The sequence below is a fragment of the Carettochelys insculpta genome, chromosome 6 (genome assembly GCF_033958435.1).
Source record: "Carettochelys insculpta isolate YL-2023 chromosome 6, ASM3395843v1, whole genome shotgun sequence".
NCBI lineage: Eukaryota > Metazoa > Chordata > Testudines > Carettochelyidae > Carettochelys > Carettochelys insculpta.
The window spans coordinates 62,640,854-62,656,553 of NC_134142.1; the positions used below are offsets into that span (position 1 = coordinate 62,640,854).

Sequence of the window (15,700 nt, forward strand, 5' to 3'; positions counted from 1 at the left end):
AGCTCTCTGTTGTTCTGCACCCCGTCTTATGTAAAAATGAATCCTTTGAACCATTTCATTTTCATGCTGCAGCTAGTGCATGCAATATCCCTCTGGGCTCTGCTTCTGGTCATGAGAATTGCTGATGTGTTCTCCCCCATTTAACTTGAGCTGGTTGTTGATTGGATGGGGTAATGGAGCCTGTGCTTGTTTTACACTGCTGGCGCATTAGGCGGTGGGGTTGCGGTATTTTTGTTTTTTCAGATTGGGCATTGCATAGAGGCCTTTAATGTCTGTGTGCATGTGTACACCTGTGTGCAAAAACGGTTCTAGTGTTCAGAATACAAAGTGGTCCCAAGTTATTTGCAGAAGGGGGTTACGCTAATCTTCCAGTGGAAAGCTTGGGGGGTTAAAGACTCGTAAGTTAGCAGAATGTAACTTTTTAATCCCCTCTCTGTGTGATTTTATTTATTTATTTATTTAAATTGACAATGTGCCTCTAACAGCAGGAGACAAACTTGATTTTAATTTTTGTCTAGTGCTTCTAAAACCAGTGTAAAACCTTTTATGCTGCATGTGCTCTAGAGACGCACTGTTTTCCTTGGATTTATTCTAAATGGATGACCTCGTATCAAACTCTTGATAAGGCAGTGACATCCATTCCAGGGAAGCTGGGTATTTCCCATAGCTGGCAAAGCATCAGGCTTTTGATGTATAATCAAGACCAGGGGCTGATTCGCTACTGTTGCTTCAGCTTGATGGCAAGGTAATTATTGAAATAAATACCATTGTGGTAATTACAAAAGGGCATGCTTTCAACCCCCAGACATTCAGAGAGAGGAAGTACAGAACTCCTGCTATGTTCTACATACATTGCTGCTTAGCAGTGTTCCTATAAGCTGAGCCCTTGGGCACCCGCCCATCTGATTAACAGCATGCCCACAGCTGGTAGCACCTATGTTTATGGTGGTGCACATCTGTGGATGCCTTGGTGCACATAACAAAATTCTGCCCACAGATGGAATAAATTAGAGGGAACAGGACTACTTCGAGTGTTCTAACTAGATCAATATGTCTTTGAGGTCTGAGGGCGCAAGCAGCCCAGGCTCAGTGTTGGAAGCATGGCTGTTTATAGACACAGTCCCTGTTCTGGATGCCCTCTTCCCATTCTTTAAGTATGAATGAATATCAGAACACAAAGGGACATAGCTACAATTATACAATGCTTTCTTTGTTTGGAAAAAGAAAAAAAAGATGTGTTGGTACTCAACCCCCCCACTGCTGTGGCTGGGAGACCGCTGGGGTGCCAAGCCCCGCTGGCAGCCCTAGCCACAGGATCTCTGGCTGGGGGTAGGGGGAATCCCATAGCTGGAGCCCCACTGGCAGTCTGAGCTGTGGGATCCCCAGCTGGGGCATTCTGAAAAAAGGTTCCAGTATGCTGTATTGGCACTTTCCAACACAAAAAAGTACTGCAATTAAGTATTAATTATATAGCACTGTCTGGCATGGCATCTTGCAGACAAAGACCATTTCTCTGTCCCGTGGTACTTACAGTCGAAGCTCCAGTCCTGTAACTGGCCCTGAGTCAGTGGATTTCTACACCTGCAGAGAGTCCCATTAATGTCAATGGGACTTCAAATGGCTCAGAAACACCGCCCCTGCACTCGCAAAAAAAAATCATGTGATTAGGACCAAGTTTGGATGATGCAATTGAGAGGAGGTAAATGCTGGCGGAGGAAGGGAGGGGAAGAGTGGGGAGACAAGAACATATTGTAATGGTTGAAGTGAGTAAGACCTAGATCTTGAGATTTGTTTTTATTGGTCCTTAGGTAAACCAGGGTTTGCGTGGGGCTGCTGGACAAAGAGTAGGTAGAGGAGGGTCAAGAAGAGGGTTCCAAGTTCATGGAAGAAGTTATTGAGAGCAAAGTGGGAGAAGGGGAGCAAAGGATGGGATTAGGTGTGTGGTTTGGATAAGTAAAAGAGACGTCACAGGGTATAATTTTTCCAATGTGCCCCACATGATCTGGAGGCCTAGGTCTCATTTTCTAAGACCCTAAGCTTCAAAGTCAGTGGAATGTATGTGCGTTTGAAAAGGTCACCCACAGTGACCAGGCATGGGAGTATATGTGAACAGCACATGTGACTGCATGAAGTTCAGCACAGAAATGGGTGTCCTGGGAATACATACGGTCTGGTATGTTAATATAGGACCAGAACTTAGCACAGCAGTTTAGCTTTCTCTAACCTCAGTGTTTGACAGCTTGTGTGCAGTTTGCACTGATTTCTCTTTTGGTTCTAAAATGTTGTTCATATCCCATTATTTAGGTCCTCTGGAAAGGCTTCAATATGTCCTTTGTTTCCCTACTGAATTTGTTGTCTCCATCTGACAAATATGGCTCACCTTTTGGTATAGATTTCTATGTATAAATCACATCCATTCTGGTTAATCTGTTAGTCCTTCCCCACTCCTACCGACTACAGTATACAGAAAAATCTCTCAAAAGGGAGTCCTGACTTGACACACAATATACTTGGTGAAATTTGAAATGTCTGACCGGTAACACTACTAAAAAGCCAATGAACAAAAAAATAAAACAGCGAACCAAACAGAAAAACCACCAGCAAATTTACCAGTTAGACTCCTGCTGGTGGGGCTCGAGCTAGCATGCTCATACTAGCCATGTGGGTGTTTTGGCTCAGGCTGGATCTCAAATTCTTAGGCCCATCCAACCCCAGCTTTGAGAGCTCAAACTTCCAGCCTGAGCTGGAATACACGCATAGCAGTAAATGGCAATCTGCAAGGCTGGGAGACACCCCCAGCTGCAGTGTGCCCACGCACAAAAGGGGCAGTAATGCAGAGGGCCTGACAGGATTCCACTGCTCAGGTACAAAGCCCTGAGGAGGACAGGATTGAAAGACGTGGAGTCCAATAGGAAAGATGCAGAGACTGACAAGTGCAGGTAGATAAATGAGAGAAGGGTTAATCTGCCATTGGACCATTTTGCTGGAAGACTCTATGGAGTAAACTTAGAGTTCTGTTCAGAACCTTGCTCCTAAAATATTGAGTCATCTTTTAAAGGCCTGGGTCTGAGCCTTTGTATCTCTCTTGATAAAACAGAAATTAAAGTGTCATGATTGATAGTATTTTCTCCATTATACAAAAAACCTCAGTGTTCCTTATCCTACTCTAGTGCTGCGTGAAACTGTAAATTGCAGGGGATTTAGTCCATAGCCAGATGTTTGTGTTTGATAGAGGAGTTATTTTTGTCTCCCAACTGTTTTGCACTCCATGTCCACCCACTGCCCCCTGTAAAGGTTGCTCATATTACACTTGGCTCTGTTGTTCAAGGTCACAGGGTAGGAGCTGTGCTGTCTGATCTGTTAAAGGCTCTTAATTTATTTGTGATCTGTTACATCAGCTGATTTGGCTCACCTGTAATTTGACTAAGTGGGGAAAATGTCTCTTGTGTTCATAAGTCCTTTGTTGATGAAAATTTATCACCCGAGTTGCCTCTTGGACCCATACCAGGAATGTGTCTCTTCCTTTTTGTTTAAGGATCTATCCAAGGTATGTTTGACTTCTGCAGTGTGCCCCTTGGCTGACACAATGGCATGGTGAAATTATGATGCTTGGGCTGGGCATGTGATGTCACTGAGGTATAATATATTTGCACTGAGGAGTCAAACCGGTCTCTTATAGCAGTGGCCACCTGTTCCTCAAATGTCAAACTGGCATCAGAAAGAACATCTTGTGATGGGTGTGATGCATGGCACACTCCACCAGAGGAAATTGTTCCCCTCTCTGAAATAGGTACTGAGAATCTCGACCTTAAATTTGCTTCTCCATCTGCTACTGTTAAACATTGATTTGAATCGGAAGAGGAGATTACAATTGTACTTCGCTCTCGTGGAAAATGTTTAGAGAAATGGGCACGCCTGGCTAATTGTGCTGCAGGATAGGTGTAAAGTAGAAGTACCGGGTTTCATATGGAGGATCCTGTGATGTACTGTAACATTGTCTAAATGTTCCTTTTGATTCCTTATTCCCAGGCACGAATCCATCTCAGTCCTATCACCAGTGCCTGTGCTCTCATCAGACAGCGACAAAGATGGTGAAGATGATGGGAATGATGAAGATGAGTTAAATGGCCTGCAGTCTTTCCAAATTACATCCACCTGCAACACTGAGAGAGACTCAGGTATAGATGAGGAAGGAGAGGCACATGGATGAATAAAAGGGAAGGGGACCTTGAACCTGAACAGACTTGCAAGGCTTTATAGGAGCCGAGAAGGGGGCTGGGGACAGGGATGGTGACAATCAAGTGCAGGCAGGCAGAGACATACCAAGAAAATACTTTGGGGATGGGAAGAGAGGGGTGATCAACAGCTGTATGTGCCTATGCCGAGCTGGAGAGAGGTGAATTCTGACTTCCCGAGTGGAAATTTCTGTTGAGAATTTTCAACAGATTCTTAGTGATTCCAGATGGCCAAAGAGGTTTTGAATCAGCACTATGGGGGTGGTTACTCTAGTGGCACCTGGGTCTTCTGATTTTTCAATAAAAAGCCAGAGGTCGGTAGAAGCATAAGGGAACTAGTTGCAGGCTTCTCAATGTGTTGGCCATACCCACTTTTAGCTGTTACTTTGAGAGACGAGTACCACAACTGGAATTGCAGGAGCCATAAAAAAAAAAAGGCTTTGGAAGATGGGAAGGGTGGTAAACTGGCCAGGATGCTAACTATTTATATATATATATATATAAAAAAATTTTTTCCCCATCTTTTTATATCCAGACCTTTCGCTCTCAAGGAGCCTCTCCCATTGGGAAATGAGGAGGGTGAGTCACTAATTCTTTTTTTTCTTCTTCTCATAAAGATGAGTATCTAGTGAGACCAGAGACTATGTATGACCCAGACTGATGGTAGGAGGACTGCAGTGAGAAGTCTCCCTGGGCAGGAATCCCACTGCTCTGGTTGTTCTGGGACAAAGCAGTCCATTGGCAGGAAGCATCCAGTATTACCATGAACTGATAAGGGGCGAGAGGATAAAAATGGCCATGCTTTGTCAGGCCAGTAGTCTACCTATCTCAGCATCCTGTCTTCCAACAGCAGCCAATGCTAGATGCTTCAGAGTGAAAGAACAAGGCCATTATCAAGTGATCTATCCCCTGTTGCCCAGTCCCAGCATCTGGCAGTCAGTCTTATGACCTGTAGAGGATGATGATGCTCCTAAAAATTAACTTTGGAATTGATCTAACTGTGCTGGATTGTCTAGTCAGTGCAGGGATAGGATGTGAGAGAGACCTAAAATGTCAGCAGTACAGGACTTCGAATGTTAAAGGATCTAGATGGAAATCGTAGTCCATATAATAAAACCACTTCTTTATCCACTGTTACTGTTGAGTGCAGCAGAGTCTTGGTGTCTTGGTAATCACACCAGATCCAGCACTCATGGGATTTCATACTGCCTTAGACAAAGCTGTAGCTGTATTTGAGGGTCTTGTGGTTTCTTGGAATCTCACTCAGGTGGATTCTCTTACATCAATATTTCTGACCCTTTGGGAGCAATTTCTTTACTTCTGGTGTCATGCTTGTGGCACCTTCGCTTCAGCCCTGAATAATAAGTGTCTGTCAGGACACGATGCTTGATGCTGAGGTTTAATTGAACCATTTTAGGTGGACATAAGAACTTTTGAATTGGTTTCTTTGGTGAATTAATCTTGATACAGTGAGGGTGTGTTTGTGTCATCTTCGCATATCTAGTGCAGTGCAGCTCCCTGTGTGACTGAGGAGTTTTGGGGTTTAGGAAGATTCACTGAAAACCATTTGGACTCGATCGTCCATTTTGTCTTCTGTTTCTCCAGAACTAGAATTTTACCTCCAAAGGTCTTTCACCATTTTCTTTCTACTTCCTCCAGGGGAAAGAGGTTGCAGAGATCCAGCGTTCAGAGACTGCAGTGAACAAGGTGCCTCGGCGGCGGGGGCGCTGGTCCCAGCCAACCAGCAACATAGAAATGACAGTTAAATCCATGCTTGACTTGCGCCAGCTGGAGTCTTTCTCGGTCTCTCGATCTCCTAGTCGAGACTCCCTGTCCCAGACCAGCAATGGGGATGACCGAGAAGAACATGCTGATCTCTCTCTGCATGTCGGCAAGGTAACATTGGCTGTGGGTTCAACATATAGGCCATTGGAAATCCAGAGCTTTCCACAGGAGCCTTTGTGCATCTCTTTGACAGCTGGTGGCCAATGGCTATTGAGCCTAATACACTATAAATGCTTGGTTGACTTCCTGCACTTTATTTCACTTCAGCCTGTTGCTGGTAGCCAGGTGAACTCTGTCTAGAACATTCCCCACGTGGGCTTTGATCCAGTTCCAAGAATGGTTGACTTGCCATGCCTCTGAGATCCACAGAGTTCTGGTGCAGCCTGTCATCACGTTTATCTTGAACAGGGTGCTGTGGCCTTTGGAGACCCTAAGTCCTAGTAAACAGTGAATTATCCTGCTTCAGAGACTGCTTAGATCGGGGTGGGGAATCTCTGTGCGCCAGCTGCATGCAGTTTGTCAGGATTAGCTGCTGGCAGGCCATGAGATGGTTTGTTTATCTGAGCATAGGCAGAGCCACTTGCAAATCCCCGTGGCTGCAGTTTGCTGTTCCCAGCCAGTGGAGCTGCAGGAAGGAGCGTGGGCCAGGCCACTGCTTCTTGCAGTTCCCATTGGCTGGGAATGGTGAACCACGGCCAATGAGAACCATAAGCTGCTGTACCTGAAAATGCCTAGGTAAACAAACCATCTGGCAGCCCACCAGCCTCTAACCCTGACAAACCATGTGTGGCCCACAGTCTGGAGGGTCCCCACCTGTGGGGCTCAGATCTGGATGGATCATTCTGTGCTGATACCTAACTTCAATGGCGTTACGCCTACTTTATGTTGGTGAGAGAGAGAGGGGGAGGGGGAGGGTGTGTGTAGCTGGTTGACCGTGTCAGATGAGGTGTGTATGTTGGGGTGTGGGAAGTGGGTGGAACAAGGCTGATGGAAAAGTGCTTTTTTTCTAATTTCAGATGACTAATTGCATCCCTTGCTATAGCGGACACTATCTCATTCCCATGCAGCCCTGCTGACATAAAGAACCCACAGCAGTAATGTGTACTATTTCTGTATTTCTGCACTAGGCTGAAGAATCCCTAGCTCCTCAGGACAGCCGGCCTTGCGTCAGACCCCAAATGATTCGCCTTGTGTCCTGTGAAGAGGGGGTTTTCTCTCAGGACCTGGAGCCCTTTGAGAGTGAGGAATGTGTCATCTACCCTGAACAAGTTGAGACCCACTCCACAGACGCTAACAGGTTAAAAAAAAACCAAACACACTCTTCTATGCATGGCTAAGCCACAGCTGCATCATTTTACTTGTCTGCAGCTTGTGTGGGAGCTTGGGTGAGATGATTTATTGTCAGCTCGATGCTGGACATATTTAGTTAAGGACTTTTCTAACACACTCCTGGCTCTAAAGGGAGCTGAGCCTAAGGTACAGTAAGACAATCTCTGCTTTTGGGCAAGTCATGCATGTCAGCAAACTCCTCCAATTTCTCCATGAAATAAACACCTCGGAGGAACCTCTTTTCTCCTGCCCACTTTTCCTCCCGTGTTTGGGTTGAATTTAAGGGTTGGAAAATCTTATGTTGGAAACCCCACTGACAGCGGAGGTGTATTTGGCTGTGGAATGGCCTCTCGAGAGGTGTGCTGGAAACCCTATTGTTTGCGACAGTTTAAACCTAGACTGGACAAAGCAAATAAACTTGCATGTGACGACTGTGTATTGGCAGGAAGCTAGTGTGAGCTAAATGGAATAAGAACTTTTTTCTTCCATTTTCTCTCCTTCCTTCCTAGTTTAGACCATTGCACCTTAATCGTTGTATCCTTCCCCACATTTCCTTTTTTCTGAACAACACTCCCTCCCCTTCCACTGATAGCTATTTAATTCTCCTGTCTCATTCAGGTACAGAGTAATGGTTGTGAGTTTTAGATGAACGCTCATGGAATGGTGCATGCCAGCATTATGTGGCGGAAACATTTAGTCCCCTTGCCCATTTTCTCTTTATTTATGTTTTTTTAATTTTAGAGTAATATTTAGACAGAGCAAACCAATGTGCAGTCCCAGCATGTTAGAAGGGGGCTTGGCTGTGCTGGTGTTACATGCCAATTGGACACGTTACAAAGTACATACAGTGTGTTAAGCTGTCGGGGCTGATCTCCCAACAGTTATCTTAGAGTAAACATCCATCATAGTGACTTTCACGTTCCAAATCAGCTAAGTCAGGCTCAACTTGTGTTTGAATCCAAAGTATGCTGTGAAATGAAACACTGTAATCTTTGCAAGTCAGGCTAAAGGTCACCATTGGCTTGGCTTGTGGATGTGGAGTTGGGACAAGAGCAAGGAGTCAAATCTTATAAAGCTGGTTTCCATATAGTATTCTCTGATGAAAGTCAGTCTTGCGGTCCTCAGAATCTGCTTTGTTTGCCGGAGGGTCTCAATGATGGGAAATAGGATGCAGCAGTGTGGAAAGATACTGGCTTAGGCCTCAAATTATGGAGAAATTGGAGTTTACAAAATTTATTAATAGGAATGCTTTAATTAGGCAAAATTCCCTCCCCCCCCTTTTTTTTTAAATGGACTGGGCCTTCATTCTACTTTCGTGTTGGAAAGCCAGCCACAGCAGCAGGGTTGGTGCCTGAGAGTCAAAATGTGAGACTGAGTAGTCAAAAAGTAAAACGGACCAGTTTGATTTCCCTCTCCAAGGCTAGTGAAATGAAAACGTAAACTGCATAAATGGTAGCAGTGAATATAACTTAATTTTTAATAGCTTTTTAAAAGAATAAAAATCAAAGGTTTTGCTGATGCAGGTAAGGACTCTAAAGATTATGCTCCTTAACTGAAAAATGCATCTTTTCTAGTTTGTACTCTTCCTGTCTCTCTTGTAGTGAGTTCCAGGTAAAAGCACTGCCCCATGGGAAGCTAGGTAGAGGTTACCAGAGCAACGGATGCCCCGATAAGCACAGCCCTGACAGTGCTTGCTCTGTAGATTACAGTAGCAGTCTCCTGTCCAGCCCAGATCATCCAAATGAAGGTGAGATATGAATACCTGTTATGAGCCTGTTTTCACACCACATGGAATGCTGCAGAAACTTACTGAGATCATTCACTTCCCTGCTTAGTGGTAAATTGGACTCAGATGTGATCTTTGGGAAGCTGCGATGAGGCCACTTTCTTGTTAAAGATCACCATGGTAGTACCATAACCCTTCAGGTACTTATGAATATACACTTCCCTGAGTACTTTGTGAAGGGTTAGAAGGTGAAGTGACTTGCTTCTGCTCCCTTAACTACCTGCACAGTCTTCATGGGTTGTCCTTCCTGTGCAATATTGTACATCTAGGAATTGCATCCCAATGGCAGTGTCATAAGTGCATGCAGGGAAAGGGTTAACCCTTACAGAGACAACTCTCCACGGGGCCAGGTAAGCCAATGGGAGGGAGGGAGACTTTTTTTTTTTTTTTTTTTGAACTGAAAACAATTGCAGTCTGAAGGACTTTTTGTCTGCATGGCTGATGCAGCAGAGACAGAGATGATTACTCCTAAGCAGTTGGAATTAATCCAGTAAGTATCCTGACCGTCTCATAATCAGCCTTAGATATGTAAGTAGAAGGGAAACGTAGTTAGATGCAACCAGGTTATGGTTACTTTGAATTTGGTGTAGACTTTTTTTTCAGTGGCTTTGGTTAATGACTTGACTCTTTCCCCTGTAACTCTTAAGATGAATCCCAGGGAAGTAATTTTCTGTGCTGCAAGTGGTATTTATTTTCTCTTGTTTTGTGAATATATTACATTTTTTTTAAAGCAAATGGTATGTCCTGGAGGAGAGTCTGTGTACACCCGTGCCTTAGACTGAAAGGCCAGCTATCAGATTATAGTTCTTTGTGTCTTAAGCTCTCTGCTGAGGGAGGGTTTAGAGTTTGCTGTGTCCCACAGGGCAACGTCCTCAGTGTGTCCTCCTGTGTCAAAGGGGATTTTTCTCGTGTGGGTGGTGGCAGTTACCCTCAAGGATCAGGGTATCTGTGACCCTGGCGAGAGTTTAAAGCAAAGCCTTTTACAGGCAAGGGTTTTAAGTTTTTGCAGGACTTCACTTTCTGCACTCGGAGTGGGGAACAACCCTGACAGGCAGTAATGCCAATTTGCCACGTGCCACTTTCCTGAATAGCTGAATAGCAATAGGGCCATTGGTCAGTGAGGAGGGAGGAACAGTAACAGGGAATTTGGAAATGGCAGAAATGTTTAATGATTTCTTTGTTTCAGTCTTCACTGAGAAATCTGAAGGAATGCCTGACACAGAGAATGCTAGTGGAAAAAGGGGTAGGCTTAGAAGCTGAAATAAGAAAAGAACAAATTAAAATTTACTTAGAAAAATTAGATGTCTGCAAATCACCAGGGCCTGATGAAATGCATCCTAGAATCCTCAAGGAGCTGATAGAAGAGGTATCTGAGCCTTTAGCCATCATTTTTGGTAAATCGTGGGAGACGGGAGAGATTCCAGAAGACTGGAAAAGGGCAAATATAGTGCCCATTTATAAAAAGGGGAACAAGAATAACCCGGGAAACTACAGGCCAGTCAGCTTAACTTCTGTGCCAGGAAAGATAATGGAGCAGGTAATTAAAGAAATCATCTGCAAGCATTTGGAAGGTGGTAATGTGCTAGGGAACAGCCAGCATGGCTTTGTTAAAAACAGATCATGTCAAACCAGTCTAATAGCTCTCTTTGATAGAATGACGAGCCTTGTGGATAAGGGAGAAGCGGTGGATGTGGTATACCTAGACTTCCGTAAAGCATTTGACACAGTCTCACATAATATACTCATCAATAAACTATGCAAATACAACTTAGATGGGGGCTACTATAAGGTGGGTGAACAACTGGCTGGATAACCGTACCCAGAGAGTAGTTATTAATGGTTTTCAATCCAGCTGGAAAAGTATAACTAGTGGGGTTCTGCAGGGGTCTGTTTTAGGACCGGTTCTGTTCAATATCTTCATTAACGATTTAGATATTGACATAGAAAGTACACTTATTAAGTTTGCAGATGATACCAAGCTGGGAGGGGTTGCAACTTCTTTGGAGGATAGGGTCATAATTCAAAAGGATCTGGATAAACTGGAGAAATGGGCTGAGGTAAACAGGATGAAGTTTAATAAGGACAAATGCAAAGTGCTCCACTTAGGAAGAAACAATCAGTGTCACACATACAGAATGGGAAAGGACTGCCTAGGAATGAGTACAGCAGAAAGGGATCTGGGGGTTATAGTGGACCACAAGCTAAATATGAGTCAACAGTGTGATGCTGTTGCGAAAAAGGCAAACGTGATTCTAGGATGCATTAACAGGTGTGTTGTGAACAAGACACGAGAAGTCATTCTCCCGCTCTACTCTGCGCTGGTTAGGCCTCAGCTGGAGTATTGTGTCCAGTTCAGGGCACCGCAGTTCAGGAAGGATGTGGAGAAATTGGAGAGGGTCCAGAGGAGAGCAACGAGAATGATCAAAGGTCTAGAGAACATGACCTGTGAAGAAAGGCTGAAAGAATTGGGCTTGTTTCGTTTGGAAAAGAGAAGATTGAGGGGGGACATGATAGCAGTTTTCAGGTATTTAAAAGGGTGTCATAAGGCAGAGGGAGGGAACTTGTTCTTCCTTGCCTCAGAGGATAGAACAAGAGGCAATGGACTGAAATTGCAGCAGGGGAGGTTCAGGATGGACATTAGGAAAAAGTTCCTAACTGTCAGGGTGATCAAACAGTGGAACGAATTGCCAAGGGAGGTGGTAGAGTCTCCATCACTGGAGCTATTTAAGAAGAGGTTAGATAGATGGCTTTCAGGGATGGTCTAGAAAATGCTTGGTCCTGCCATGAGGGCAGGGGGCTGGACTCGATGGCCTCTCAAGGTCCCTTCCAGTCCTACTCTTCTATGATTCTAAGAATGATGCTCAGCTGAGGCCAGAATATAGATCTTTATTGCGACTCTGCATTATTTTCCACAACCTTCTAGATTCTGAGAGCACAGAGCCCCTCAGTGTGGATGGCACCTCTGACCTGGAGGAACAGGCAGATGGGGAGGAGGAGGAGGAGGCAGGCACAAGCCTGCTGGAAGGGGAGGTCCCCAAGACTCCAGATCAGGAGAAGTTCCTCAAGCAGCATTTTGAGACTCTGGCCAACAGTGGCGAAAAAGGTACACTTGCAAACCCAGGGAAAGAACTTTCTCCCTGAGATTTTTTTTTTCCTACCTCCTGGCCTATCTGCTTTATAAAACCAAGTAGACCCAAAGGTTCTGTCTTGCTGTTGCTCATGCTTTACAGCCACTGAACCTTGCCTGTATGTGGCAGGGAGGTGGTTAAAAGTGGAAAGATCTAAAGAAAAGGGTGTCTAACTCCCCCAGTGTGGAAAGGTGTGTTTCTTGGGTTACTGCAGTGTTTCTCATCCTTGGGGTTGTGGGCTCAGGATGTCAGCCCCAGGCAGCAGAGCTGGGGCTCAGCAGTTTCAGCCCCATCCCTTCTCAAGCCTTAGTAAGGGGTGTGGGAGGGGGACAGGGGCTCACTCCCCCCCTCAAAATGTCCAAAGTCTCCAGCACAAAAAGGTTGAGAAACACTGAGTAAGTGTAAGTGCTCTTGGTGGTGAAGTGCTATCTGTGCGATCTGGGAGACCAATGTTCTTGTCTCATCTGTAGTTTTGCCATATGAATGAAATAGAGCAGTGGTTCCCAACTTCGGGTCTGCAAACCCTCAGGGGTCCAAGAGGGTATTGCGGGAGTCCATGAACAAAAGAGAAAAATAATCATGGAAAATAAGTTGTTTTTTTTAAATAAATCACAAAATTGCAATCAATTATTGTTAAATTTTTTTGGAAAATATGTATTAATTGCTGTCTGAAAAATCTATGTTCTGGGTTTTTTTTTTTTTCATTTAATAAAGTGTACATAGAAGCTAGAATTGGCTTTGATGGGGGTCTGCAAGTGGTTTTGCAGGGGTGATTGTGGGTCCGCACTAGTGAAAAGGTTGGGAACCACTGACCTAGAGGGTGTGTGTGACTGTATGTTAAGACAGGGTGTCCTCTAGTGGTGCATGTTTGCATAGCAAATATCACCAAAGAGATGAGAAGTGTGAAAGAGGGAGAGAATGAGAATGTCCAGTTGGTGAAAGAGATGTTTCATTTGCATCAGCCAATTCAGGGATCAGTTTGTTGCTAGTGATGATGACTGCAGAGAACATTGTCCCTGCATGCTCGCTCGCTCACTCTCCCACAAGCCTAGTGGCAGGGTAAGAATCTATGGGGCAAGCAAGAGGAACATCCCTAGGGAAACCTTCTTTCTTTTAATACTAATTGAGGTTGGAAAATGTGATGCTCTGATTAGAATAGAAAAGGGTGGCAGGAGATAAAATTTGTTGTCTGTATTATTTTATTGCCTCAAGCAGTTCTTGCATCTTCTCTGAAACGGCAACGAAGGGTCCTGTGGCACCTTATAGACTAACAGAAAAGTTTTGAGCATGAGCTTTCGTGAGCACCGACTCAAGTGAGTCTGTGCTCACGAAAGCTCATGCTCAAAACTTTTCTGTTAGTCTATAAGGTGCCACAGGACCCTTCGTTGCTGTTACAGATCCAGACTAACACGGCTACCCCTCCGATGCTTCTCTGAAACGGGAGCACTAGCTAGAAGTCATCTGAAGAAACGTCATTTGTCCTAATGTTTGCATCTTGTTACATAACCTATCCATTTCCCCCCTGAATCCATAGGTGGCTCATGTAGGACGCTCGAGAGAACCGAAAATACCAGCATTTCTTCTCGCTTTCTTTCCCAGTCCCCGGCTCTCAGGTATAGCTCTGCCTTTTTAGCAGTATGAAGATATTCCTTCCTAGGCGTTGGTCTAAAGCATGACAGCAGCCTTCTGCATGTGACCTATTTTGGTACAGTGGTCTTTTTGGATGGAGACCTAACAGGCTGGCTGCGAATTGTCCATTCCGTATCATCCTAGCTGCTCTACATCAGCCTGAAGCAATGCTGCTTCTTATCTACTTTGATTTTTACCACTTATGCTGTTTTACTTTTCGCATTTCATTCCGTTTAGGCAGCGGAAAACATTCTGGTCAGTTTTGCTTTTGTTTGCAGTCTGTTCCTAATCAGCTTTGTTTCTGGTTTCCAGTCTGAGTCTGGGTGACAAACGCTACAGGGGAAATTTATTTCTTGAAATTTAAAAGACAAACACAAATAATGGAAATAGTTCTACTGATTGGTTTCATAAAGCTTTTTTAAAACCAACATCTAAATTTTGGGTTTGGATTGGCTTGACAGCATCATTTTTAACTGAAATGGATTCACCTTTAGCATTCACAGGTTGTTGTCCCCCATAAAGACTGTAGAGAAACCTCCTGGCATTTCTCTATTGGCAGTGCAAGTTCCCCTACAGAGGAGGTGTAGACTGCCTGCTACTGTGTTTGCTCCTGTGTCAGGATTCATGTCGCCCTGCTAGTTATCATCTGTTGGCATTTTACCCCAATGGTTTATTCCATTTCCATGGTTTATTTGATTACTAGATTTAGGAGAGCTGCAGTGGCCACAGCAGAACTGGGAGATTTCCAAAAAGCCCCGATTTAAAGTAGCTGGAGGGTAAGCTGCATAGACTTGTGAATACATTGTGGGGTTATCAGCCCAACTACCAATCCAGCCAGGTGGAGCTAGCTTTGATGTGTGTGCTACGAAGACTGACCAACCTCCAAATGTGCTGGGGGATTGTCCATGGAGCACTCTGGTGGAAGGAGAGAAGATTTCTGGTGTTGGCAAACTGAGCTGGGAAGGACCTGTCCTGACATGACCCCATCAGTTCCTCCCCTGGCAGAATCTCTCCTCTCCTGGCTTGCTTTCCTGCCAAGTCCCTCCATGGAACATGTGACCTGGGGAAAAAATATACCCATGTGATAATATAGGTTGGTTTGGCCTGTCACTCTCCAGTTGACGGGATCTTTTTCCCTGAAAAGTTGGTTTAATAAGTTTGTAGTTCTTTACCTAACACCATCTATTTGCAATTCATTGATTGCAGCCTTGAGAGTCTTATCTGTGCTTTATCTCTGTAGGCGTTTGTCACGCTCCTCATCAAATCTGATACTGGATCAAAAGCCTACTGAGGCTTCAGCCCAGTCCAACCAGGTTTTTGCAGACCTGCTGAAAAATGGGAACAGCCACCATAATGCTGCCTTGCAGAGCGACAGTCTTCTGGACGGTGTAAATTCCTACCGGTCCATTTACACTCAAAAAAAACGGAAGGCAGCAGTGGAGACCAATAGACTTGCTGTGGGTCCTGGAAAAGTTATCGCACCCTTTCCAGAGGCTACGGGGAATGTGGGGATGAGAAAGTGCCAGTCAGTTCATGACCTCCTTCATGATGGTAAGGAAGCCGATGGGACTGCTGTGTAACTTCAACCGTAAGTGGGTGGGGGGACTGGAAACTGAGTTTGAGTAGAGATGTACTATAACCCTCTCGTTTTGGCTGGTGAGCTGCAGGCTCTGGCCTCGTATGTCTTTGTCTGCCAAAGAAAATATCCTTAATTACACAGCAGGCTAGTCTGTGGCTTCCATCAACTGCTGCCTCTGGCCAGGAGTCACTAGCTCAGCAGGCCTTCTAAATGAGCGGAAGGAATAAAA

At 44.8% G+C, this 15,700-nt stretch overlaps 1 protein-coding gene across 1 annotated transcript in view; it reads left to right on the forward strand.

Annotated features, from left to right (window-relative positions):
* MAPKBP1 (mitogen-activated protein kinase binding protein 1) overlaps positions 1-15,700 on the forward strand; it is a 136,120-nt gene that overhangs the window by 107,373 nt on the left and 13,047 nt on the right. Inside the window, exons 21-28 of the mRNA XM_074997048.1 lie at positions 4,030-4,178; positions 4,771-4,814; positions 5,895-6,131; positions 7,148-7,317; positions 8,951-9,096; positions 12,059-12,238; positions 13,798-13,876; positions 15,133-15,443. Coding sequence (XP_074853149.1) covers positions 4,030-4,178; positions 4,771-4,814; positions 5,895-6,131; positions 7,148-7,317; positions 8,951-9,096; positions 12,059-12,238; positions 13,798-13,876; positions 15,133-15,443 — 1,316 coding nt within the window. The remainder of the gene's footprint in view (positions 1-4,029; positions 4,179-4,770; positions 4,815-5,894; positions 6,132-7,147; positions 7,318-8,950; positions 9,097-12,058; positions 12,239-13,797; positions 13,877-15,132; positions 15,444-15,700) is intronic.